The 26719-nt window shown below is 40.6% G+C and overlaps 1 protein-coding gene across 2 annotated transcripts in view; it reads right to left on the reverse strand.

Annotated features, from left to right (window-relative positions):
- ror1 (receptor tyrosine kinase-like orphan receptor 1) overlaps positions 1 to 18399 on the reverse strand; it is a 126584-nt gene extending 108185 nt beyond the window's left edge. For both annotated transcript variants that reach the window (XM_056379194.1, XM_056379193.1), the window contains exon 1: positions 18041 to 18399. In XM_056379194.1, coding sequence (XP_056235169.1) covers positions 18041 to 18146 — 106 coding nt within the window. In that variant the 5' untranslated portion in view covers positions 18147 to 18399. The remainder of the gene's footprint in view (positions 1 to 18040) is intronic.
- Positions 18400 to 26719: the final 8320 nt, after the last annotated feature.

Genomic DNA, 26719 nt, shown 5'->3' on the forward strand with positions numbered 1-26719 from the left:
CTGAGCTACTGTCTCTCTGGCCAGCCACCCAGAGGCCAATGAGCAGAGCTTTTCTTACAGCTTCAGTAAGCAGTAATATTAACACACTGACTCACATCAACCCCTTGTAATGTGAAAGAATTGCAGTTACTATCAATCCAACTGAGGATCCATACTCAAGAGCTTTACGCTCATTGTTTCGGTTCAAGGGTCTATATGGTTTTCTCCCAATGGCTTTCATTGAAATAATAAAAAAAAAAAAACATATTTACTTTTTGAATCATCCCGAGTCTGCAGGCAAATCAGCTAATCAGTTACGCAAACGGCCAGGCATGCTTATTGATTTCATGCTCTTTCAGCTCATATGAACACAGAATATGAACTACCAGACATAAACACAAGTGTAAGGCTGTGACTTGTGATTATTTTCATTATCAATTAATGTTCTGATTATTTTCTCCATTGGTCTAAAAGAAAATCAACAAAAACTGTGAAAAATGCCCAAGGACCAATTTTGTATAACAGTCGGAAACCCAAAGATATTCAGTTTACTATCATAGGTTAATTCACATTTGACACATTTTCTAAATCTAAATATCACAATTGTTGCTGATGAATTTTCTGTTCATTGATTAATCAAGTAATTGCTTCAAGTGTAAACTTGCGTTTACAGACAGCAGATGGTGTACACGTTCACCAACACTTAATCTTAAACTCTTCATTTTACAGTGATAACAGAATATGTGTATTTTCTCAATTTCACACAATACAGCCGACATAGCACTCCATGCTATAACTGCTGGTTATACCAATTAAAGGCCAGTGTTAGGTCAGGAGTTATTCACTTGACATTAAAGAGGACACGGGGTCCCCCTATTCAGACCCACCGCATACTTCAACTCCCCCTCTCTCCTCTTTTCACTCCGTTTTCCATGCCCCATAAAAGATTTGCCCCTCACCTCCCCATTTACTCTCCCTTCTCTCTTTCACTCTCTTGTTTGTTCATTTTCCCTCCTTCATTCACTCAGTCTTTTCCCCTCTCTCATTCTCTTCACCTCTTCAACTCACTACCTCTCATTGGCCCTCCTTCCCCCATGTGCTGGGGTCAGGGCGACTTACATTCACCAACAGCATATCAACACAATCAGACATACAATATGGCATTTAACTGATTATTATCAATAACCATCTCTCACTCTCTCTTTCTCCATTCTTGCCTGGATGCTGCCCCTTTTCCACCTGCCCCCTTTTTACCCTTTGCTGGCCTCACCTCTTTTCTTTCCATTCATGGATGGTAACTAAAGATAGAGCTGGAAACACAACCATTAGCCCCATATCTGTAGAGCAGGTCTGCAAGTTTCCCACTGTTTCTGTTTGTATTAACTATAGTGGATGTGCTGTGGATGGGCCTCTGCAAGACACACACACATATACATAAATATGACATGAGCTGAAGGGTTCACTGGCCCTCAACAGTGTTATACAGTAGCTCATCCCAAAGGGGGAAATCAATCAAAAAAAGGAGCACAAAGATGCAGTGAGTTTCTCCTTCGCTGTTTAAATGCATCATTGCCCGACTGACCGTCCAGCAGCTTTTAATGCTCTGTGAATCTCTCACTTCTTCCCTTTAAAAACACCAAATTCACTGAAACACAGACAAAATAGGAGCCATGCAGGCAAGAATTAGTGAGATCTGGAGACCAGTGAATTACTAAAATAACTGCTCAAAACATAAATGCTGAGGCGGGTCAAATTTGTCTTCTGCAGCATAAACAGTGAATCGGGCGATATAAATGTGGTAACCTGGCAGCTCATGAAGACGGATACACCGGGATAATGCAGACAGACATTACAGACTATTGGTGTTTGGTCATCAGTTTTTAAAAAATACAATAGTTGTCTGTGTTTCTTGGCCTTTTGACTTCTCTTAAAATAGCAATAGCCTTCCTGCAAAGCTTTATTATTGTAAGCCAAATTGAAGTAACAAGTTAATTAAATTCCACAATGTTTACCAAAACAAGTGAAACTTAGGTCAAAGTTTAAAAAACAAAACAAAAACAAAAACGAATATGTTCGGAGATTAAAAATCAAAAGATCAAAAATAAATTACGCAACAAGTCGTTGAAGTAGTTTGTCATGTAACTGCATTTAGCACTTAGCTGAAGAGACTAGAGCTGGTTGAATAATGCCTGGTCTCAGGATTTCCACTCCAGAGCCACTGCTTCTGTTTATGGAGGCTAGTCAAGGGGCAGGTCTAACTGAAAGCTAGGTGGTCCAGGGGCGCTGACGGGACTAGGCTGAGTCAGATTTTGAGGAAGTCTGCCGATTTGCATGGGCTACTTTATAGATCCCAGTAGAGACATTTTCTTTTCATTTTCCCCACTCTGCAGGGATGTCAGAGCGTGGGGTCAGTTAATGAAGAGCTCTCAGAGGAACGGTAGGCGTTCACTGTCTTGTTTAGAGACACTTGAAGGGCGTGGGTGTTCACCAACACAAGCTCTTGAACTCTGGCCATGTGGTCAAACAGGGGCTTTCCTACTTACTACACTGCACCACCCAGATGACTTATGGCCTATGCTACTTGTAGCTGATTCAATTTAAACTCCTAACAGGCAGCGTAATGGCAAAAGATATCATTTGGAGCAGTAAAATACAGCAGATTTGTGTCGATTGTGTAAAGGGTTCAATAACATCTGGACAAGTTAGAGTTTGGTAAAACAGCTAAAACAAACTATACCAGGAACCCTAACCTGCAGAACCTGAAATCAAGGAGGACCTGTGTTACTATACAACAACAGAGTTCAAACAGAAGGTAAAGTCAACTGTGACATTTCACTAAAATGGACTAGACAAGGATTTTAGCCCCAAAAAATAATAAATACAATGACAAATAGCTGCTGCAAGGAAAAGCTCATAACACACAAATTAACAGCAATGAATAATATGTTCCAAGTCTACATGTAAATATTCAAGGGCGGACTGCACTTCAGATCACAATGTTGTCATTTCACACAAACATATTTTTGCTCTTGAATATAAAGAATGTTACCAGGATGATAGAAACTTTGCTTTTTGCAAACAGCAAAGTAAGTACAATAAGGTGACAATAAGTCTTTGATGTCTGGGGATGTTTGGGTCTACTAATAATGTGATTTAAGTTCATGTTTGACGTGTGTGTAGACTGTGTTAATACCTTGAATACATGAGTTTTCCAAACATAATGTAAGTAAGATATTGTTGTACATGTAAATCCACTGATTGGGATAACACTGTTGTCTAAATCTTGCCTAACTCTCCTTGTAACAGTAACTGTAGTGTGTTGGCAGCAGCACTGTTTCCTTGTTTATCCAGTAATCAACTGGGGCGAAACCTGGAAATCCTGAAATGACAGGTTAAGAGTGAAAGGCGGTAATCCTTCTAAATCTCAGCTGTGAGCCTTGCTTTGATAGACAGGGTGCCCAAACTTACTCCACAGCTAAGGTAACAGTCTTCCTGTTTGGGCAAGAAAAAGAGCAGAAGAGGATGAGAGAGGAAATGACAAAAAAAAAAACACATTACACCAAACAGGTAATTGAGAGAGTAGAGGAAAAGACCGTCAAGACATCAAAGACAGAAGGAATGCAAGTGTGTGTAATGAAAGTATGAAAAACGCTGCAGATTGAACAGTGTGAGCAGAGGAAAAGAGAGAGGCGTGGCTACAGCAACCAGAGAAAACTGGAAGAAGGCAGACAGACTGAGAGGTGCAGATAGCTGCTGATAGAGCCTCCCATCTCTAAATGTCAGTGCTAAATGGTACAGTCCAGACTGAAGACAGAAAGCTGATAGTGTATCATGGCTCTGTTTTGTGAGGATACAGGCAGAGGCACTTGTGACATCTCCATTTAGTATTTAAAGTATACAAGTAGTTGATTTACACAAAGTTTGAAATTAACAAACTAAGACTGTGATGTTAAATTCAACAAGAGATTTAATTAAAACAACTTGTAACTCTCTCTTATGCTGCCCGTCTCTCTCAGACACACTGTGCATGTACAGCCAAACCCCAGACGACCCGTCTCCTCTCTCAAGGTCATCATTTATCTACAATGCAAAAAGTACACAGATTTATATGACGGTTAGTGTTTAATCTATAGCTGGCAACAATTCCGTTTTGTTTACTTTGCACTTCAACTCTTTCACCGTGTTGATTTTTCTCTCCCTTTTTCTTCCCCTCGTCTTTTTTTTTTTTTTCTTCCTCTCAGCGTACGCTTCTGTGTTTCTAGTTGTGCCATATAGTTTATGATTTGCTGATAGAGCAGTCAGGCAGAGGTCTTGGAGGGTCGCTTGAGACAAAAGCTGCTTTTCAGCTCTCGGGGCCGATATCTCCCAGCTCTGCTCCCTTCAGATAGCCGAAATATGCCGGCTGGAGGTTTGAGGTGAGGGGCGGGAGGGGTGGATGTTGCCTCTGGCCTCCTCTTCCCACAGCGGCCGAGGTGAAAATGACTTTACCATGTGAAGAGGCTGTGGTTGCTCCTGCTATGCATGTAGCCCTGCCAAACTGTCCTTCTTGTCTTGTCTTAATCTTACTTCTGAGGTTATGCTAGGACGTAAGTACAGAATATCTTACTTAAGAGTATAGTCGTGTTTAAGACCAGGTCACATGTGCATGTTTTCATGCTTGTGCACCCCTAGCTGGGTTAAAAAAAGACGGGCATATTCTGATAGGGGTTGTAAAAGAAGAAAAATGCAAACACAGCAGGCTGCTCAAAGTTATTGTGTGAGTGTGTGTGGTGTGTATCTGCATGTTTTCTGGAGAACAATGTGAAGGAGGGAGAGTTCTGGGCAACAGAGAGTGAGAGAGAGAAAACAAGGGAACTTCGACGACGTCTCTACACCAGGTGAGTTTTCCTGAGGGCAGCTGGGAGTATTTTTCCCCTCATTTAGCAGGTCATGAAAAAAACCACAAGCTGCCAGATGTGACAGAGGGCACGCACCCTTCTGACACACTGTAAACCAACAGACACACACACATACAAAACAAAAAAATCTCACACACAGAGGGAACTCATTCTAACCTAATGTGAATATGTGTGTGGTGCTGATTTACTGTATTCCTACATAAGTCAGAGGCAGATCTCTATCGAGGAGAATGTCCGTCTCATTAAAATGAATGTCAGATGAAGTAAACGGAGGGTGAAGACATCAAAGAGGTCCACAGGGAACTGAATAACTCTGGGTTTAAACTTGCTAGAAAAAAAAAAATCGATTTCCTTGGAACATGAAAAGGTTGAAATACACACTTCTGTTACATTTCTGGTTCCTGTTTAGTATTTGTTACATGAACTAATTTATCTTTTAAAGGATTTTATTGCTAATTGTTATGGGCCAGAAAGTCATTTTGCAGTATACAAAAGACTGACTACAAAAGAGCAAATTAACTTCAAATCTAGAAATATGTATAATAACTTCTTCAGTGTCCCAGTAGTTTAAAATAAATACACATTGACCGAAAAAATGCGACGGCCACACCGTGTACCTATGGCTCATGGCTGACCTACATTCCCCTTTGTTATCCCACACATATTGGCACTGCGTAAAACCGCTGGCTGCTAATTGCTTTCACATTACAGAGCAGCCGAGTGATCTTGGTGGCTTTCCAAGACCACCAACACTGGGACATGGGGCGTGCACATTTGCAAATGCATACCACCAATCACACTCTGGCTGCATTACTTGCATAAGCACAGGCCGAGGGCAAATAATGAAGCCTGCTATACGCTATGTAAAAGCAGTAAAACACTTCTCTGCTATTGTCTGGGAACATCCTGATTAAGTGTCTTTCTTTCAGTTTTATTGCAGTCGAACCAGGAAAGCTCGTATAAAACTACATTAAAAAACATCATGGTTATAACATTAAAAGTAAGGTGCCTTCGCAACATATTTCTGGAGGCACTTGCATACAACCAAGTGACCTAACTCATTCAGCAAGCAGCAGAGTGCTTGTGCTGCTTCCTACATTTACAAGCTTACAGTACACTCATTAGCAATGGGTTATTTGTGTAAATTAAACATGGAGGGCAGTGAGCTAGAAAGTTGTTCTTTCCTTAAACAATCTCACTGGTCTACCGCCAACATGGAGGCACAGAATGGCAGCGGTAGCATTCTTCCCTCATTCTGTGTCCGAGCGCACCCTGCTTATCACATACACATGCACAGGTTTTAAACATGAACAACTACCAATCAAAAAGATGGACAAATCATTAAAAGGAAGGCTATTTCTGGAGGTGATAAGAGACTAGTTTTGCGTGTTGAACAGGATTTATCTTTGATTTTTTCTTTCCCCCTCGAATGATCTGAATTTCACAGCAATGCCTAAACAGAGATTCAGAGCCACGAAGTCTACTGATATCACCAAGGAGCAAACCTGAATTCACAGCCACATTTTCCACTCATTGTCTATCAAGATGCGAAATGTTTTATTCATTAGACCATGGTTACCACAGTAATCATAACTGGTATGGGGCAATGAAAAAATGTGCACAAGGACACTACACTCCTTCTTTTGTGGTTGCAAGTCTGATCACAGAGCAATCACTTCACCCTCAAAGGAACTCTGCAAATTGTTTGTCTCTGCCAGACCTTTACTTGTCAATTTGTTAATGTTGGTGAGAAACAAATGTTTGGAGGGGCATGTCTGTGTACTCAGACACGCACACACGCACACACACACACACACACACACACACACACACACACAGAGAGGCAAATATCAAGACGAAAGACAATGTCCACGTCTGCTAACGGCCATCATGGGTAGAGGTTAAGCTAGCCAGCTGGCAGGAGTTAAATCAAGTTTAAATTAAAGAGTAAATGGACTAACAAAGTCTGGGGTGCAAAGCGAGGGCAGTGGGGGGGACAATGGGTCACCGCTGTCTGGTTGTGAACACATAAAGACGGCTAAAGCAACAACAACATTGAGTCAAGAACAAAACTTGCTCCGGGATATAACTGAAATAACCGGAATACAAACACTTTTCATAACAAGCGATCTGCTTTGGACAAAGATGATGATGAGTAGAGAGAGGACAGGAGCTCAAAGACAGTGTGGGAGAAAAAGTGGAAGAAGAAAGAAAGAGAAGGAAAGCTCAGATAAACTCTCGCCCTGCCAAACTCTACCACAAGTCCCTGCCGTGAGCTGACAGTAGTCCAAACTGCTGAACGGTACCAGCAGGGGAAACTTCGGACCGACTCCACTATTGTTTGAACTTCCACTCAAACAGTCATGAATCACAGCCACAGCGATCTGTCTCGCTCCGAATTATCAGCACCGGCCCATTTCGAATCAGCGCTTCAACAGAGCATGTCAGGAATAATAAGCCAAAATGCCCATAGCCATCCATTTTTTCCCCCATTTTCCCCCAATTTCACTGCAGCAGGGCCCTTCAGGCTGCATACATCTACAGGGAAGGGCCCTAGTCTTGTTGCAAAACATCATTACACAATGCATGCAACAGTATAAACAGTTGTTCATCTCAATGAAAAGCTCAATAAATATTCTATTTAAGTGCAGCGGGACTGTGGCTAAATGTCTGGAAAGATGGTGAAGCTGTGCCATCTCTCCTTTGCTCCAATTATGGTTGTAATGACATGACAGGTTTTATGTTCCACTAAAGATGACTATGGGACAGTGATACGATTCCAAATTTAAACCTGAAACTGTTGCTATTTTTCAAGCAGAAGTGTTGATGTGAGTTTAACTTATATTTTAACAGTGTACTTACCCTGAGGCTCTTAAACCCACGTATGACGGCTGGATGAAATAGTAAGAGAGACAGAGGGCTGGGAGGTAATGAGCTCTTGTGGGCAAAGCTTAGCACTGCTAAGGCAGCCACGCAGAGGTTAAACAAACAGGCAGTGGGATCACGCGGGTCTAAGCCTCTTATACAGGCCCCTCTGAGGAGAAGATCATTGACTTCTGATAGAGGGATGAAGGTCAGGAGTTGTCAAAGATAAAGGGGCCACCAGTCCTCCACAAGTGAGAGCCTCTTTCTTCACTTTTGCTAGGTGGCTGTTTATTTCTGCCTACTTTATTTCTCTTGCTTTTTTAATGAGTCAAATGTTTCAGCTTTTTCTGCTTGATATAGCTAGCTGAGAGTTCATTTAAACCCGCTGTCAGTCAAACACCATTATGAAAATATTTTCTCATCTCAATATCTTCCTTGGCCTTCTCAGCTTTCTCCATGCTGAGCCAGGCCCATCCCAATCCTCTTTCACATCCTCACACTATCAATCTTTTCATCCCTTTTCAAAAAAAAAAAAAAAAAAAAAAAAAAAACACCCAGTATTGGACTTCTTTTACTCGGTGAACCTCTTCCCTTTTCCCTCCCCAGGTCCCCCTCTCCTGCTGGGAGTCGCAGGGCAATGCAGTTTCATTTCCTGCCCTGCTGAAATCAATGCTCTCTGAGAGAAGGAGGGGAGCAGGGAGAGAGTTGGCGAAAGACAGAGACAGATATATAGAGAGACAGGGGAACAAGAGTGAGGTGTGAGAGGACTGTTGGCGTGCAGGACACAACCACACCAGTGAGTAAACTAAAACTCTGGTTGTTCCAAGTCAGTGTCAGCCTTGATAAACATCTATCTGGAAATTAAATAGCTGTTTAAAGTGGAAATATGGAAAAAAAGGGAGGCTGCTTTAAACGGGTAAACTCAATTTTCCCTCAACACTCCCCGTCGTTTTTTGGTTTTTTATGCGCCTCAGAGCGAGAGATTCTGCGGAGGCTGAGAGCGGCATTCGGCATCCCACAGGATAAATGTAAGAATTCCTGCGCGAGATTCCTTTCAGCCCGCCCCGGGTTAAACACGGAGTTCCCCATGCTTGAGCTAAACTCTGTGACTGAATGAGAAGGAGTCAGAAGTGAAGAACATCTGTACACAGTAACACAAAGACAGATTCCCGTACTATGAATATTCCATATATTTCCATTCCTGCAGATTTCACCCCAAAAAACGCACAGCCGCTGAGACATCAAACACACGACTCCCTCGGTGATTCTATGAGCCTCTGGTTAAACCATCTGCACAGTCACAAGTGCTAAAAGACTGACTGCGTCCTTCCATCCTACTATTCTTCTCACTCTTTTGTTTCTGTTTAAAAACTCACAATCTGGATAATTAGACTACACAGAGGTCAATAACTTTGCCTTGAAGAAAACTGCCGTATGGCAACACCATCAAGCCAAAATGGATATAAGAGGCTACCACTGTGTGGGTATGGTAACAGCTTTTCCCCAAGACTGTGAAGAAAGCTTTGGGGGTCTGCCAAAACTCGTAGCGTTGAGGATGCCGTAATTTGTACACTGCAAACTCCCTGCTACAGTTTCTGTAGAAAAAAAAAAAAAAGACCATGATCTTTTCAAAGTTCATCTAGAAAAAAATGCAAATGGAAGAAGCAAGTTAATACCAACTTTGACCAAAAGAATAACTTGATCTTCGAAGATTCTTCCTTATCCCCTATCACCAAGCCTGATTCATGAGACAATACTTCACCACCTCTAATGCCACATTTGAAATGATTTCCCTGTTGGTGCTGAATTAGGCAGATGGCTATCCAGCAGTGGTTTGCACGATGAGGATTTAACTAACAATACTTCAGAATTACAGCCAGTGAGACCTTTAACTCCAGATTCCTCGGTCAGTGTGGTCACACAGGATTAGAATGGATAGAAAGGGAATTTCCATTTAAGTCAAATTTCTTATGGTCTTTGGTGCCTTTTTCTATTCATGCTAAGTCACTGTTTTATTTATGGTTCCTGGTTCCTGTCATCATTTTTGTCCCAGAACATTATGATCACAATTTGCTGGCATAGAAGACATTCAATTTGAGGACATTCAACGTCAAAATCATAGCAACACTGCTCCTACACAGGCTGGTTCTGCCTGTAGGATAAAAGGCAGTGCTGCTTGATGTGAAAGTTTGAGACCCCTGAACAACAGGACTTAGCCACCAGATCAAGGCATCCCCACTTTAAATCTTTTGTGTGTGAATCAAGTGGCTGGTTAAACACTAGCTGCTGGGTAACAGGCAGCTTGCTTAGAGAACAATGTGACAAAGCCTTTAAACAAACATGCTAAGTCCATGTCCACTCTCGTGCCGATAAATTTAAAAACAATGTATAAGACCATGTCTACACTGAGCCAACTAAATCTAATCGGCAGAAAATTTCCCTCTATTTTTGGCCTTCAGTTAACACACGTTTTTCACACCTATAATTGGTGCATTTAAAGACGATAACTTTCCCTTGGTTTTGTTCATTTTGAATTCCTGTATAGCCGACCACAGACAAATGATCGGCATTTATGTTTATGTGGTGATCATTTAGACATCTCTGAGTGCATTAAAATCATCTGATCAATGGTTGCCGTGTGGCTGCAAAGGAAATACAGTTCAATTTCAAGTTAATTGCATATTCAGTCATACTCTTGATTTAATTAAATCATGGTTTTCATTCAAGTGCCACTTAATGCAAAGCATATGAAAGGATATATTTCAGTTGAAAGTATTGATACCTTGGGACTCTTTTTGGATTAGATGGTGGGTTTTTTTAAATGGAGAAATGAAACAGAAAGAGAGAGTGGGAAGAGAGCAAGGCAGACGGAAGAGAGAGAGAAGGGGCAAAAGGAGCATTACCATAAATCCCATTCAATAGTAAAACAACACTTAACACATATATCGCAAGCCTGCCAAGCTTTTTTCAGTGGAGTAAAAAAAAAAACACACATTGCACAACATACAGACAGTGCCTACAGCAAACCAACTCCTCTGATGAATGACAACAATACATGTGGAGTTACAACACAGAGCAGCAGACATTCAAGAGCCGGATCAAAACAACATCATATACAGTTTACTGGAAAAATGTTTTGATTAAGTTAGAATCTACAAGACACAGTGCCGTTAATCAAAATACTTGTAGGCTCATGAAACATCTCGACTTTGAATTCCCCACTGAAAACAAGGAAAGGGAAAAAGGCTTAGACATACACAATCTTGTTTTTATTACTTCGGCAGATCCACAAATCTATTTGGTGGCCAAAGCAGACTTGTTAAACTGGCAGCTTAAAAATAAAACCCATTTGGAGGAACTAATCTTCAAAAGACAGAATTCCTCAACAGGATTATCGTTTCTATAGCTACTGATTGCAATTACAAAGCAATAAAAGACCAAACAGAGCCAGACACACTTCTGTCTGTAAGTTACACAAAAAGGTGAATGACTAAATGATGGGGCAACCCCAAGTCACGCGCTTCACACACACACACACACACACACACACACACACACACACACACACACACACACACACACACACATATATATACACACACACACTCAAAAGGGAAGCACTGACCACAAATTATTAGATTCCCCGTAAATTGTAATTTCCTGCAGTCCACACTCTCTAGTTTAATAATTCCACAATAACAGTGAAGTCGGTACGCTACACACTTTCCACATTACACAGTACAACAGGGGAAATGTGCTATTTACATCATTTGCGTGTTGGAGGCATGAAAACCGAAAGACAGACAGAAACAAAAGGAAAATAAAGATTTGAATGATGAAGTTGCCAAGAATAATTTTGGAAACCCACAACTGTGAAAAAAAAATACATGTGATGATGTTCTATTAATAACAACAGAGTGATAAGTTTATATAAATATCTAAGTGGAGCTGATGGTCCAATGGTTTTGCAGCGTAACCACATTATCGTGCGGGCAAAAGAGGAGACGTGGAGCCACAGAGATGTATCAGAACTGATACTAAGAAAGCCAAACTTTGATTAAACTTCCCCTCATATACTTCCCTCTCATAATCATCACATGACTGGAATGAATGGACTAAAAGAATGAAGTAAATGTTTCTACGTCAGCTTGCATCACTAAAGATTCACGTTGCGCAAATTGAAAATGCTAGACGCTGAAATATAATTACCAAAGGGCCAGTATGAGTCGTTATGATCGTGTCCCTAAAGAGGGTGGGGGCTGGTGTGGAGCCACCCCGCTCTCAGTTATTGTTGAGTAAACACACACAGCGCAGCCAAGAGCAGCATGTCAGTCAGCCAGGCAAGAAGGGCAAAGTGGAGGAGCCACTCAAAGGCCAAAACGTACTGTAGATACAGAGAGGGAACGGGACAAAGTGTGTGTGTGTGCGAGAGAGAGAGAGAATAGAGCCAAGTGAAAGAGAGCAAAAAAGAAAACAGGGAGAGTGCCAGCATTTGTCTTGTGCCAGCCAGATAAGAGGAGTCTCAAGGAGTTTTGATGTCATGCTGATAGTGTTGGGGGTGACAGAGGGGTTGACTTTTTTTCTGATCTCTAGCAGGAACAAAATAGGTCTGTGCATGCGACCGAAAACATACTGTGAGGGACAAATATGCACAAGTTTTCTAAAAAATAAAAAACATATCCACAAAAAGCATGTACTTGACTAGCGCTTCTGACTCTTCATTGAAGTTTTGAAGTTGAGTGCCACTGGCCACCTATCATAAAGATGATTTGGTTATTGTGAGTGACAATTGCACTTTACCTCCTCAGACTAAGCGGTTTGGTCAGCTACTTAAGGAACGCTGTGAAAAGGATGATCATGCTGGAAACAAACAAAATATGAATGAATAAACAATTCTATACAGGCAGTGTTTTCACAGTGGCCCATCTTTGAGCAACAAAGCTGATAAAGTGAAACAAAATCCTACATTGACTGATAAGCTACACATATTTTGTGGAAAATAAATACTAATATTTTTGGCAGAGAAGCCCATAAAGTTTGAGGTATTTAATACCTTGGAGGGAGTGTGGTGTTGCACAAAGACCTAATTGTGGGTGGACGGAGATCTGCCCGTCTGCTTGCAGTGGGGGTTTCTGAAGTCCTTAATGCTATGCAAACAGGGTTTAAAAAGATTTACTCTGACACATATACAGGAATTGAAAAAGCCATGTTTCATCCTAACCCCTATTAAAGTAATTTGATAAAACTGCAATGAAGAGTGGTCTCAATGAAATTTAGAGCTCTTTAAGCCTGGGCTATTCCCTGCAGTCCTCAACATTAAACTGTGCCAAGTCCATATGGGAAATTGATATGCAGTATGTGTGGCTTATTCCATTAGACTCATTAAAGTGTCACTTTGTCATCAGCACACTCTTCCACTCACAGCTTGCCTTACAACGGCAGAAAAGGACTCATTGTATTGTGTTTATAAAGTACAGCAGAGAACATTTTTTATATGGCAGGCGTAATTTGTCTTCCAGACAGCTGTCAAAAGACATCAACACAGAAAGTATTGAATAAAAGGTATAGAAGGCTATTTAAATTGTAGTTGGATATACAGTGCAGGTAAATTGATGGAAAAGGGCAAATATAATTTTGGTCTATTAATGTACCATACACTTGTAAGAAAAATTAATGCTACCCTGCTGCAGCTTATTTCCACATTCAGTCCAGACTCTTCCTCTGTTAAAATCATTGAAGTGCCACACTGTGATCTACACACGGTCCTCTCAACTGCATCACGAAAACCTGAACCAATGTTTTTTGTTCCTTCTCTTAATCCACTGCTGCATTTCGCTGAACCCTGTAGAGGTTTTTCTCCCTCTAACAGACTGGCCTCCTGTGCAGACAGTAAATTGCAGGAAAAAGGTTTTCACGCTTGGCTACAGCTTGTAGTGGCAGAAACTTTATCAAACGTCTCCAACGAGGATCTGAGTGAACTGTGTTTAGCTTTTGATTAAACGCTGCCTCTCCAAGGAACTCTGACCACTAGAAAACAAGCGCGCTCCTCAGAGTCTGATTTGTGGAAATAAGAGCATTTTTCTGCCAATGTTACGCAAACGCAGGAAATTTACACTTCTTACCATTCACAGAAAGGCTTTTGCCTGGCTTGGCAGAGAGCAGATCTACAAAGAAGGAAAAACCTAAATCGGGCTCCTTCCAGAATTCCTCTGTCAACCATGCATTGACAACATATTATCAGGACATTCCAGCCAGCAACTCAATGGAAAACAACTGTTCCATTTACTGGCATCTCATGTCATAATCATATTTAGCGAAATCTTTAGTCATCAATGAGGTAGCCCTGGTTGTGAAACAACAACCACAACAAGAGAACAAATAAATCTACAGCGGTCAGGAAAAGAAGGCTCAAAAAAATCAGTTATTATATAAGCAAATCAACCACTGGCTCTACATCAGTTAAACAATTAGCACACAATATTCACCAAACAGTTTGCCCTATGGCAACACTGAGGCACACTGAGCCTTGGCAAACACATGTGCTTAATAATGAGTGGGAAGAAGGTAATTGCCAGAGCATAACATGGTTTACACATCAATGTTTTAAATCAGAGACATAAAACAGAGTCAAAGCATATGATTTATGGCTATGTGCTGATTGAATTAATGTCTACGACTTTCTTCCCATTTCACATGCTAAAAATGGAGTCAAACTGTCTAAAAAAAAGAAAATCAACCTCCTCCACCCAGAAAAAGACCATACATCTGTTTCACACATACAGTTCCTGCCACATTCGTCTATGTCTGCCAAAAGCTTTTAGGGATGCACACCACTTGATGCCTGAGTTGGTGTAGCGTGAACTGTGCAGAGTGGGAGTTGAGTTTTAAACACAGCAGACTCATCTATCTGAAAGAGATGTACCACTCAGATGATGGAAACCGACATTACCCAGAACATCTGGATAAAATATCGATAAAGTGAATAAAGTCATACATAAAAAAGGAGAAATTGTAGCAATATTGCAATGATAAAACATAATGAGCAAACCAGAAATCTCTAGAGGGGGTGGATGATTAGCATCAATTTAATAAGGATACATAGAGAAAGCGCTACCATAAACTTTGACATCTCTTTCACCTCCTTGTAAATTGCTCCCTTAATATGAGTCTCAGAAAATGCCAGGAGACATATAACAGTACAGATAGACATCTCAGTAGCAGGGAGAGCAGGACAAGCTCTTACACACTCAGCCTGTAGAATGGAGGAACTTTTTTTTTCCAGGGGTGAAGTGCCTTTAGTGTCAACAGTGTGTCCTGCTGAAAACTGTACTGAGGCAGTTCCACCCTACATGATTTATAGCCTTCCTGAGTGTTACTAAAAGGCTAAATACAACTCTAAACAGATTTCACGTACTCATTGCCCTGCAGAGGACCTTTTATGTGCAGAGGTGAACGTCCCACATTCAGAAACATTTACACAGTTTACATAGTTGGAAAACATTCTTGTCAAATTATTTTTATGAACATGTCACAGACTATTACTTTGTAGCTCAAGAGCAAAGGCTGATAGATGGAATGACAGTGACTATTTTGAAAAAATGCTGCACCTGTAGTATCTTACGTTTAAATAAAAGGTGTATTTACTTGCACTGTGGTAATCTGATTGTTCCCGACTTTCAGTCAAAATCTGATTTCCATGGTGGAAAACATGGGTTCAATTTCAGGTTAAGTGATTAAGAATAAACCCAATTGACATACTTAGATTCCTGCTGGGGAAAAAAAAAAAAAACTAGGCCATCTCAACCTTCCTGTGGGATTTTTCAATTGTGCATAAATGCATGGGAAAGATTTCCAGATGAGGACAGTTGTGATTTGCAAATGAGCAATGCTTATGAGCACAGAATCTTATGATCTGTTCTACGCGATTCCATCTTTGTTTAGATTAGCACCTTAGAAGGCTGATAGTGACACCTGAACTGCTTTTGGCAAGGGGAACACAAGTACAAACACATTATTTAATTTCCTGCCTTGACCTGATCACTTACTTTAATTCCAATTATGTTTGTTTGAGCATGTAAATGTAGAGTGTTGCATTTCATTCGTTTTTAGCAGCGTATGTGATTTGGACCTCATTTAGTGAGCCAATCAATCACAGGTTCAGATGCAGTAAGCTAAGAGTATACTTGTAAAATCATGTCATGTAAACAAAATTCCCTTGCTGCAGCCAGGGGAAGCCCTGATTGCTCCTTTAAATGCTGGCATGTGAACCACAGTGACAGTCCAGCGACCTCTGACCTCTGACTGGAAGCTTGCAGACTGACCAGTGAACGAGACGGCAGTAAAGAATGACAGACAGCCCGGCCTTTCAGTTTCTTCCTTTACTCAGTCGCCTCTTGAAAGCAGCCATATTATATCCACTGATCACAGGGTGTTGCACCCTTCCCCCTACATGTGATTACAGTTGAACCACACTGTTGTTTCTCTCTGACCATTCCCATTAAAGCAAGCCAGAAGAGAGACAAGACCCCCAGTGTTATCATCTACAAACATATCCCAGAGCTACGTCATTTGCAGTGAATAGGAGGCCAAATTTGCGGATGCAGTTGAAGAGCAAAGCGTCTTAACAGGGGTCATTTTCTTGTCCATAACTATTAAGGCTTCAGGGAAGCTACGACTTTGGATGTTAGTATCAAAATTATCATAAAGAACACCTGCAGATTATCTGTGAAAGACATAAACTGAAGCTTTTCAGTAGATTTAAAGTTTCAGGAGTGGACAGCAAATCAGTTTTGCTTTCTCAATAACAGTATTAGCGCATCAAATGTAATTTTCAGGACAGATTTTGCCAATAAACCTTGCGACTAACATGTGACGGTCCAGTGACCTCTGACTGGAAGAAGTCAAATGTGGAAAAAGATGCAGCCATTTCCACTTGTCTATTTCCAGATATGAAGGAGCCGCAGAAACTGGGGCTTTGCTCTCCTCCACTCCATATTCGATCATGAAACTCCATTTGAAGACGTTATAGCCTACTCATCCAGTTAAGTAATGTGGATTAACATTCCTCCCTGCCTCAGAGCAAGAAAGAGATGCCGAAAGATAGAGAAAAGAAAGAGATGGCAAAGGAAGGGCCTTAGCAAAGTGCTTTACGTTCAACGCAGCATGTACTGTACACCTCAATTGTAAATAACGGCCAAAAGCATTTAAGGGGGACAGAGATAATCCAAACAAACCCCAGAAAAACCTTCCGGAGATAATTCATCACTACCCATCTGGGATGGGAGGATTGTTTTATACTTACTATACACTTAAAAGCCAGAGGACAAAAACTAAAAACTCTTTCCACAAGCAGCTTCATAAACAATTCCAATTTAATTCAAACTGAATTCAATCATACTTATATTAGTCAACCAAAAGCCAGTTACATATACCATCAGGCCACTCTTTCTTTAAGATGTGAATACCACACACTCAGACAAGCCGTGGAAATATAGTCTGTGAGATTGTTGAATAAGCAAAAGATTAACTCAAAACTCTTTGCTTTTAACCACAGCACACAGACAAATTAAGTGAGGATGTATTTTAGTGTTTGTCTTAGAAAAGGCAGTTAAGACAGACTAGTATTATTTCTTAGAGGCCACTGACGGGTATATATTTAAATCCTTATCCTGTTGCTTCAAATGGGCACTACCTTATTGACATTAACCAAACCTAAACGTTAAATGCTGCAGCTGTTTGCCTTTTCAACAGGACATTATGTGTCCCTTATCTTTAAATTGACCTACATTATTGGAGGTTGTAGATAGGCGCACAATAGCTATCCAGCTGACTAGTTAAGAGCCCCCCTATTGTCTGCCAGTGGAGTCAAGTCTTTCCCCGTGCAGAGGTTTCAGGATGACAATAGTATGATAATCTAAAAACCAAAGCCCATTTACATGAGAGAGGAGTCTGAATGATGGCAAACAGCGCTGCTTTATGTCGATAGAACAACAGTTTGAGGACATTTGTGAGATGCTTTCAGGACCGAAAAACAAATAAGAGTGGTCTTAAAAATATACAACCCGACATGAACCTGTTGATGGGTGACTTAAACTGTGTTTAAGGCGCGATATAGTCTCTATAAAGCCACAACTCAGCACTTCAGGTAAATGCTAGAACTCATTACAGTGCATTTTGACCAAGGTTGACAGATTACATCGTTGGATTCACGCGTGTTGAGATGTTGAGAAAGTGGGTAAAGTCAGCAGAGAAGCAGGGGAAGACGGGAATGATTTCCGAGGTAGGGAAAAGAGACTCACCAGACGCGCTCAGGTCCAGGACACTTTGGAGGAGCAGGGTGATCCAGAGAGCGCAGGCTGGACATCTCCAGAGACGCTGGCACGCCGCTGCCCGAGTTGGATACATTCCTCCGGCTCTGTGTTAAACCTTCGCCCGTTTTTCACATCCACTAGCTCGCAATTTGAATTTCGAGCACCTCCAAAAATATCCTACGACTCAAAATACGGTGACTTGATGACGTGCGCTGTTTCCGCCACTCTTTCAAAGCGCACTTCAACTCTCTCCGTGGAAAAAGTGTGAGAGTCTGGAAGAAAGTTGTCTCCGTCTGTCCTGGTTTGTCTCTTTCCTCCTCTCTGGAGCCCAGCTCACTTTCCCCCTCTGTCTCTCTCTCCAACTGAGCGCAATCCTTCACTGTCCAGATTTACTGAGCAGAGCTGTGCCCACAGGAGCCACATGGCTCTGATTAGCAGAGTGTTGCCACCACGTGGTCATTACAGGAACTACCAGAGGGCATTCACAGACATTTCAATTCCAGAAATGTATTTAGTTGAATTGAAAGTGTTCAAGCCCCACGACTCAAGAGTCTTCTAAGAACAACAACAACCTTTTTTTTTCTAAAGCTCCAGAACAGCTCAATGGAACTTGAGGTGATATTATTTTGTCAACTATTACCATTTGCAAGGAGTGACGTGAGCCAACACGGAGAAGTCCTGAGAAAAATGACTAGTCTAACTGGGCAAACTCCATTCACTGAGAAGGTTGTGTGATTACAGTCAAAAGCTCCAGAACAGCTACTAAATGGACATTATGGTGAGATTGTTGAACTTACACTGTTGACTTAGCAATGTGCAACTAATAACTGCAATGATCACCTGCAAATTATGACAATTAAAATGACTCAAAGCTTGACAACTAATGACTGTAAATGGCATTAGTGCAAAAGTACAAACAGGTATGGAAAAAAAGCATTTTATTTATTTTTTAAAGTTTATATGTTTTGTTTATAAGTTTGTTTTTGGGGGATGCACTTAAATCAGGAGAGTGTATATTTAAATACTTAAATTAAAACCAAAATATGACTAAAGCAACCCAAAGAAAAGCCCCTCAATCCCCTGTGGAGCCACTTTCTCTGGTGCGCATGAGTTACAACGTACAGTATTTACAATGGGGGAAATATTCTGTAATGAAAAAAATCACTAAAACATAACAAAAATGAAATCAAGGGATTTGATTCATGAATTCAGCATGGCATTTTCTTGATAGCACTTACGGTATTATGACGATATGGTGATGGAATATCACTACAAAGTCTCATTTGACTAAAATACAGTCCAAAATTTATAAACAGCTGTTAATGGATCAGAATTTATCTCTAAGGATTATCTGATAATGATCCATCTGGAGCTAATAAGATGAAACATATCCAAATAACTAATTCAGGGAACTTAATTTGATTTCCATTCTTGCATTACACGTACAAAGACAAAGACAGATGAATGGTGGAAAGAGTCAGTATAAAGAGAAGAGAATACGGTTTCTTGTGCCTTGAACAATCACAGATCTGCAGACATGTTAAACACAACTACACACACGCATGCACACACACACACACACACACACACCTTTACACAATTATTAATTCCAGAGCCTTACAGTATTATTAACCCACCTCACCTTCTCCTCTATAACTCCACACCTTGTTTCATTTTACTCTACTCACTTCTGGCTTTTGACACATACTTTGTCTCCGCATGTGTGTCTGCACACACAGAGCACTTTGAAAGACTAATACCGGCATTTTGGGGGCAGGAAAAGAATGGTAGCAATTTTGCATCTCCGGTTCTCCCATATTGTGACCTACCCCTGCTCATTAAAGGGAAATATCATCTCTCTGAAGTATGTTTTGATTTAACTGTTACAGCGTAAAGGAATAGTATGTATGAATAATGTTTTAAACCGGATTAGTTTTGATTGAAGATCTGAGAGAGGGAGGAAGGGGTTGCTCACAAGTGTGAGGGCTGCACCTCTAATATCCCTCCTCCTCATCAGCACCAAGGGTCCAGGACCTGGTCCATGGGTACCTCCTGAGAGCTCCTAATCAAAACCTTCCTTCCTTTCCTTCTCACTGTACACGCTGAGCGTCATTCTTGGACAGATGCTGCTAACCAGGGTCTTGAGACAACACTGTACAACCGTGAGATAGTATAAGAGTGTGTCCAAGTGTGTGTTAGGATGAATAAAAGCTTAAATTTTCCACATTTTCATTCAGTGTTCTACTGAGCTGATTTGCTGTACTAGGCCAACTGTATACTGTACGTCAACACATCTTTGCAGTGTCCCTGTTCCACCGTTACTTGAGTGGTTGAGGAAATTAAGAATATGGTGATTATGAGAGTTGAGGGATACAAAGCAGCCGTCAGGCAACAGCTGCCAAAAGCTCTGATCAAAACCAGGGTTGCGGTCAATTCAAGCAATTCAACATGTAAATAGAAACTGCAGTTTATTTGTTAATGATGATTGAGCGCTAGGTCTCACTCTAATAGGTTGGACATTATTATTTCATGCCAGAGGTTGTGATTTTGAAAAAGTGGAATTTTTAAGGATATATCTCTGAATTGTCAGCGTAATGGGACGAACCTTGAAATATGTTCACTTTTAGCTCTAACGTTTTTAAAACTGCAGTCTGCAACTTCAAGGAGTTCAGGTGGTTTGAGTGCCGCCTCCTGGTGGACCTGCACTTCTTTTGGACTGCACAGAGAAAGTGGCACACCCAGAGTGTATGTTTGTGTCTGCAGATGTGTGCATGTGTATAATTTCACATAAAATCTCAATTAACACAACAAAGGGCTTTTGTGCTGCAGCGATATCACACGGAGAGCAAATTCAAACAAAATAATCTAAATAACTGTCAAACCAGAGAAAATTAGGCATGACTGATTACAGTTTGGAGAAATGTGCGAGGTGATGTGCATCATATGTCAGCTCCTTCTGAGGTAGCCCTTTTTAAATTTCCTGTTTAAGCAGCCAAATTAATTCAACTTAAGCTGTGTTTGCATGGTTTTCGCTGTAATAAGGAACCTCAGAGGAGTGGAAGAGGCTTCAGAAGACCTCACTCCTGGGCTGATCAAGTAGCAAGATTATTTCTGACTTTGGTCTATTTTTCCTCCAGTATGTCTATCAACTTCATTTTGCAAATAGGATATCATTATTAAAATTGCAACCATGCATGGTGAAAGTCATGCAGCTTTAATGGTGGAGTGGATTGGGCTCTGAAAGTCTCTTTGAAGATCCCCCAGGTTTTCTGCACTGGTCACAGCACATGGATAGGGGGTCTCTTTGTTAAAAAGTTGGCAATGATGACTCAGTTAATAAAAGAGAATGAAAGGATGAGGGTAATGATGGCCTTTCAAAAATATCTGTCACTTCTTCTTGGTATGTTTTGTTTCTACAAAACTTTTTTTTCTGTCTCTTGTCCTTCACATCCTGAGATGACTCCAAGTTCTGATTTTGTTTGCATCCCTCTGAAAATGTGCTAGCACTTTCCGCATTCTTCAATCAGTGGATAACTCAAGACAGTTTCCGTCCCAGTTTGGACATCATTAAATGGCTGACAGATATTATTGGCCTCACTGCATCCTCTGAATCCCCCTCCCCACCTCCAACTCCTGTCTATTTTTTTGTCAAAATCAGAGTTTAACTCAGTGGAACATACAGCAGTCAGTGCTAATATACAACACATACAGGATTGGGGGGGGAACCTTTCCACGCCAGTATTGTAGTTTCCCTGCATTAAAAGAAAAGGAAATCTTCACTGTGAGCAGACAATATCCATGTGATTCTGCATTAAAGAGCAAACAATGACCACTGCAAAAGCATCAGTCATTTCCTGAAATTTCTTTCAGAAACCTTTTCAAGTTAATGGCAACTTTATTTTCTCCATTCTTTTCTACAGGGCCTCCAAAGCAGCAGGACAGTAATTGCTTGCAGTTGAACACATGTACCACACAATACATTGGTGGGTTTGATTGTGTACTACATTTTTTCTTCTTTTGTTTGTATTTTTAGTGCAGCACACATGGAGTGAGGATAAATGGGCCGTTGACAGAATGGCTTTGCTGTTGTTTGAGATTAAATCAGGCTGAAAGAGAACAAAATCACATTGCACTGTTGCTTGCTTGCAGTATAAAATACATTTTAACATTTCGAGAAGTTTGGTTCAGTATAAAGCCTCAACATCCATTTTTCTTTCACCTGAAATCCTAGTCTCTGTCCCAATCATACACTTCAGATGATGATTCTGGTGTATTTTTTTCTCATTCACTGAGACTGGCCTACGGACACAATCCAGCCTCTATTCGACACTGCTCGGTTCAGCGGTGTGGCCAGAAATGTTCCAACTCATCTTGTGCCGTTGCTGAACAGTTTTTATGGCCTCACACATCATCCTGTACACCTCGGCTCCAGACCCAGAAAATTGAGAGCGTAAAGGTAGTGATGACTCATATGGAGCCTCTACATCTGTTAATGCCACCTTTTTTTAGATTGAGACTTTGTTAACTTCACACACACTGTCTAAGCTTGTTCACATCTCTCAGGTGAGCTAGAGCTGATAGATTGTTTTAACAAGACAGACTATGTGAGGTTCCCCCGCTTTTTTAGCTTTGGTGTGACATGATGCAAGTTTACAAATACCTCATGAAAAGTCAGAAAACCAGCAGACTGCGTAATTTTAAATTGAGTGACAATTACTGTTATCATAAATAGGATTTCAGATTTTTGCGTTTGTGTTTTTGTGAACATTACTTTATAAGTTCAAAATGATTTTGACCTTAATCTGAGCCCATATACTGTACGTAGGTATGAGGTGGGGTCATGCCCATAGACTTACCATTTCTTGCTGGTTGTGGGGGACCATAAGGTGTGGTGCTAGCCTGAGATGGATTCTGATGTCCCTATGAAAAATATAGTACATATTCTAATTGTAAATAACTAAATAAAATGATTTTCCATTGCAGGGCAAACAAGGACATTTTAGGCAGCTCTTCACATTTATTTTTATTTAAAATTAATTTAACTTACCATTATTAACTAGGTCAGGTGCAAGTTATGCAGGAAGCTCTCATCAGTCTCAAAGGAAGTGCCCCCACACCAATTGTACATACTGTCAACAGGAATCCTGGAAACATATAGAAAATTTCCCTGTAACTGAAAGTGTGTTCACAATGTTTTTTAAGGACTTAGACTAAAGATTTTAGTCAAACTCTGATAAATCTTTGATCATCCATTTATCTCATCTAGCATAAAAGTATAGAAGTATGAAAACTGACATGTATTATTTTGCTAGTTCAAACGCAGACAGGAAATGTGGCATTTCATGGTACAGCTAACAACAGTTTAAGGTTATGTTTTTTTTTACGACATATGTTTTAGCAGCTGACATTCACACCAATTTTCTTAGCTCTAAGCCAACAAGATAATGGCGCTGGTTCATATTGAAAAAAAATTGTTGCAGTATTAACTAGTAGAGTTAACATTCGCTGCCTACCACTACATTGCTAAAGAGCTTGAAAATTCTGGTCTGCAAATCTCTCAGCGATAACTTGACAGTTGCATTTTCTTAGTTAAAAGATTAAAACGTACCTCGTTCCCCACAGGGTGGTGGGAGTTGATGAGAACATGTGGCAGTTGGAACAGTTGAATATAGGATTTTTTTGCAGGGGAGGGCTTGATTCTTCCCCTTCTATATGGTTTCTCTCCAAATGTGACTTTTAGCTGTTTTCCTTATTACATAAGAATTATTTCTCTTTGTCATCTGAAACCAAAGAAGTTAAATGTATCACAGTGAAAAAGTTCTTTATGTAAAATGCATGTGTCCCTCATCCCCCTAAAATGGTAGTTCCCCCGTCCTCATTTAGTTAAAAATATTTAGGCAGGAAAGTTGGCAGTTGGCACATTGAGATAATATTGATTAAATGGCAGTATTTCAACATGACCCAAACAATGGTGATTCAGTGGTTGTTTTTTCATCATGTAAATAGTGACTGCTATAGAAATGTTGAACTTGAATACTTTTTGTTCTTGAGGCTAAAATTATATTAGTCCATTATAATGACACTTAGATCATATCAGCCTTGTGGTATTAGGAAATAGGGCTTTGGTCTGCAAACACACTGTGAAGAACTACCTGGCTAGTAACCTCACTTACAGTCATGCACATTTGTGTAAACTAAACTGAATACTATTCTGCAACTTGAGTGGCAGAACAAGCAGCACAGAGTCAACAGATTCTGCCTTATTGGTATGTGACCTGTATCGCACCAGTTTTATATCTTTAGTTTTCATTCTGCTTTTTTAACTCAATGTTTTATCATGCATCACAGGGACCGTGGGCCTGGGTTGGTGTTTAACAGCTTTACTGGAGAGCTGTGACTCTGGCTGCTGCTTTAGTCAGCTTTAGTTAAAGCTGGCTTCGCTTCGGATTGTTTGGTCTTTTCATAATTTGTTGTGGGCCTAAATCATTCCCCTTTAGCCTGAGCCGTTTTAGTAGTTTGAATGTGTGTTGTGAGTGTGGTTAAACCTCTAGATCACGACTGACCATCCCATGTGAGTGATTTTGTTTTGTGTTGTTTATTGTATTTATTTTGTTTCTAATTTGCAGCTACATGTCTGACTATTTTACACAAGTAACATTGATTTATGTAGTTTATTTTGCTTAAGTTGCAAATAGGTGGCATTGTATTTCAGGCGATTATTGTTTTGTGTAGTTTATTGTATTTATTTTAGGCCTCATTTGGAGATTATGTGTCCAACCATTTAATTTTTAATTTGTTTCTTTTTTTGTTTTGTTTTTTACACTCACAGTGTTTTGTTTGAGTGTAGCCCAACTAATTGTACTTATTCCTCCTTGTCTTAGGCTGAGAGCCTGAACTGGACCCCCAAAAGCCCAATGGCCCACAAGAACAGTGTTGTATGGCAGCTATATATAGCAGCTACATCTTCATTGGCTGCATTCTGAAGGTGACACAATATAAAATATGACATTCATTAAAGTTTTTGAGTGATGATATTAAATGGGAGTTGAATTGTGGAAGAGAGTGGGATAAAATTATTTAATGCAGCCGTGTCACTTCTCCTAAATCTAATATTATATCATCTGAGACACAAAATTGTGCCTAAGAACCGTAAGAACCAGGAGTGAAACCAACTTGGACGGTGCCTGTGCTTTCCAAGGTCCTTTTTTGAGGACTTAAAGAATGATGTCTTTGTCCACCACGTTGCCCTCATCTTGCAAGCGAGCATTGAACAGGCCGTTCTAAAAACACACGGCTCCATGCCAGCTCCAGAGAAAGCCATTTGGACATCTAATAGCTGTGGACCAGGCCAGCTTAATGTAAGCCTTATTGTGATTACCTGATGTAATGACAGCCAATCCAAATACGGCCTGTAAGCCATTACAGGCCGAACAAGAGGAACACATTATGCATTGCACTATGTTAGCCTGACAGGGTCTGAACAATGCAGCATGAAAACGTTTCCACCCTGTTATTGTGACCCCTAAGGGAATGGGGAGAAACTGTTTTGGGCAGTTTCATATCCCAAATACCACCGACCGGACCTTTGAAGGCTGGCAACAGGCCCTAAAAGCCCTGTCCGCAATCTTAATGTAAACACAGATAAAAGGATTGGAAACATTTACTCACATCGAGCTGTTAATAGTCGACGATGCTGTTTGAAATGTGTGTCTCAAAGCTTGTGCCAGTAAATCGCAGGAAATGTAAAATAGGAGTAATAGTCAGCTGTAACATAATGTCATTGAACATCAAACTCTTTAGATATCTGCGAGAAAATACAACTTGATTGGCCAATTAGTTCCAGCTCAGGAACTTTAACTATTTACCATGTGTTTTTGGGGGGATTACTGCAAACAGGTAGAGCCGATTGTGCCGGTCAGCATGAATGACACTGACATACATGACAGAAATTGGCGGGAAATGTGCCATCTGTGATTGTGGCCAATTTTCCCACTCGAGTTCAGAGAAACATGGAGCACACACATGATTTTCCACCATCACTCCTATTAACTCAATTGTGGCCAATTTAAGTCCAGATATGAGAATTTTGTGTGGGAAAAGTTGACACCAGTCCAGTACCTGTAGAGTCTCACACAGTCCAAGCTGCTTCAAACATCATTCACTCTTTCCCCTTGTGAAAAGCTACATCTCAAAACCTTTCCAAAAAAATATCAAAATCTGTTTCAGCTCTTGTCCGTTTGTCTTTAGATATAGCCTGTGGGATTCCCTGCCTTGTTGACACTTTATAACGCTAATCGTTAATCAAGATTACACTGACTATCTCATTACACAAGACAACCTGTAAGGGAGTGAGATAATTCATCAGCTTTTGCCTCTCTGCCTGCCTCAGGAATGTTTTCAGAGAGGCTTTAACTTTTTCAAAGCACTTTATTCTCCTGGAACCTTGTCCCACGACTTGGCTCATTCACTACAGGACAGGATCTGTGCATTTACCTAGAATAATTTCCCGGCTGAAAAGAAGCTATTATTAATACCACCCCACACACTCTTGTTTCAGTCTCTCTTGTGAATGCTCAGTTTCCTAAACCCAGGTCTGCTAAAGCAATTGCAGCTGGCCCTGACACTTAGTCAAGCACCAGCTGGTTTCTTGACAGAAAGGTACAGTAT

This window comes from Seriola aureovittata, chromosome 6, assembly GCF_021018895.1.
Source record: "Seriola aureovittata isolate HTS-2021-v1 ecotype China chromosome 6, ASM2101889v1, whole genome shotgun sequence".
In the NCBI taxonomy this organism is placed as follows: Eukaryota; Metazoa; Chordata; class Actinopteri; order Carangiformes; family Carangidae; genus Seriola; species Seriola aureovittata.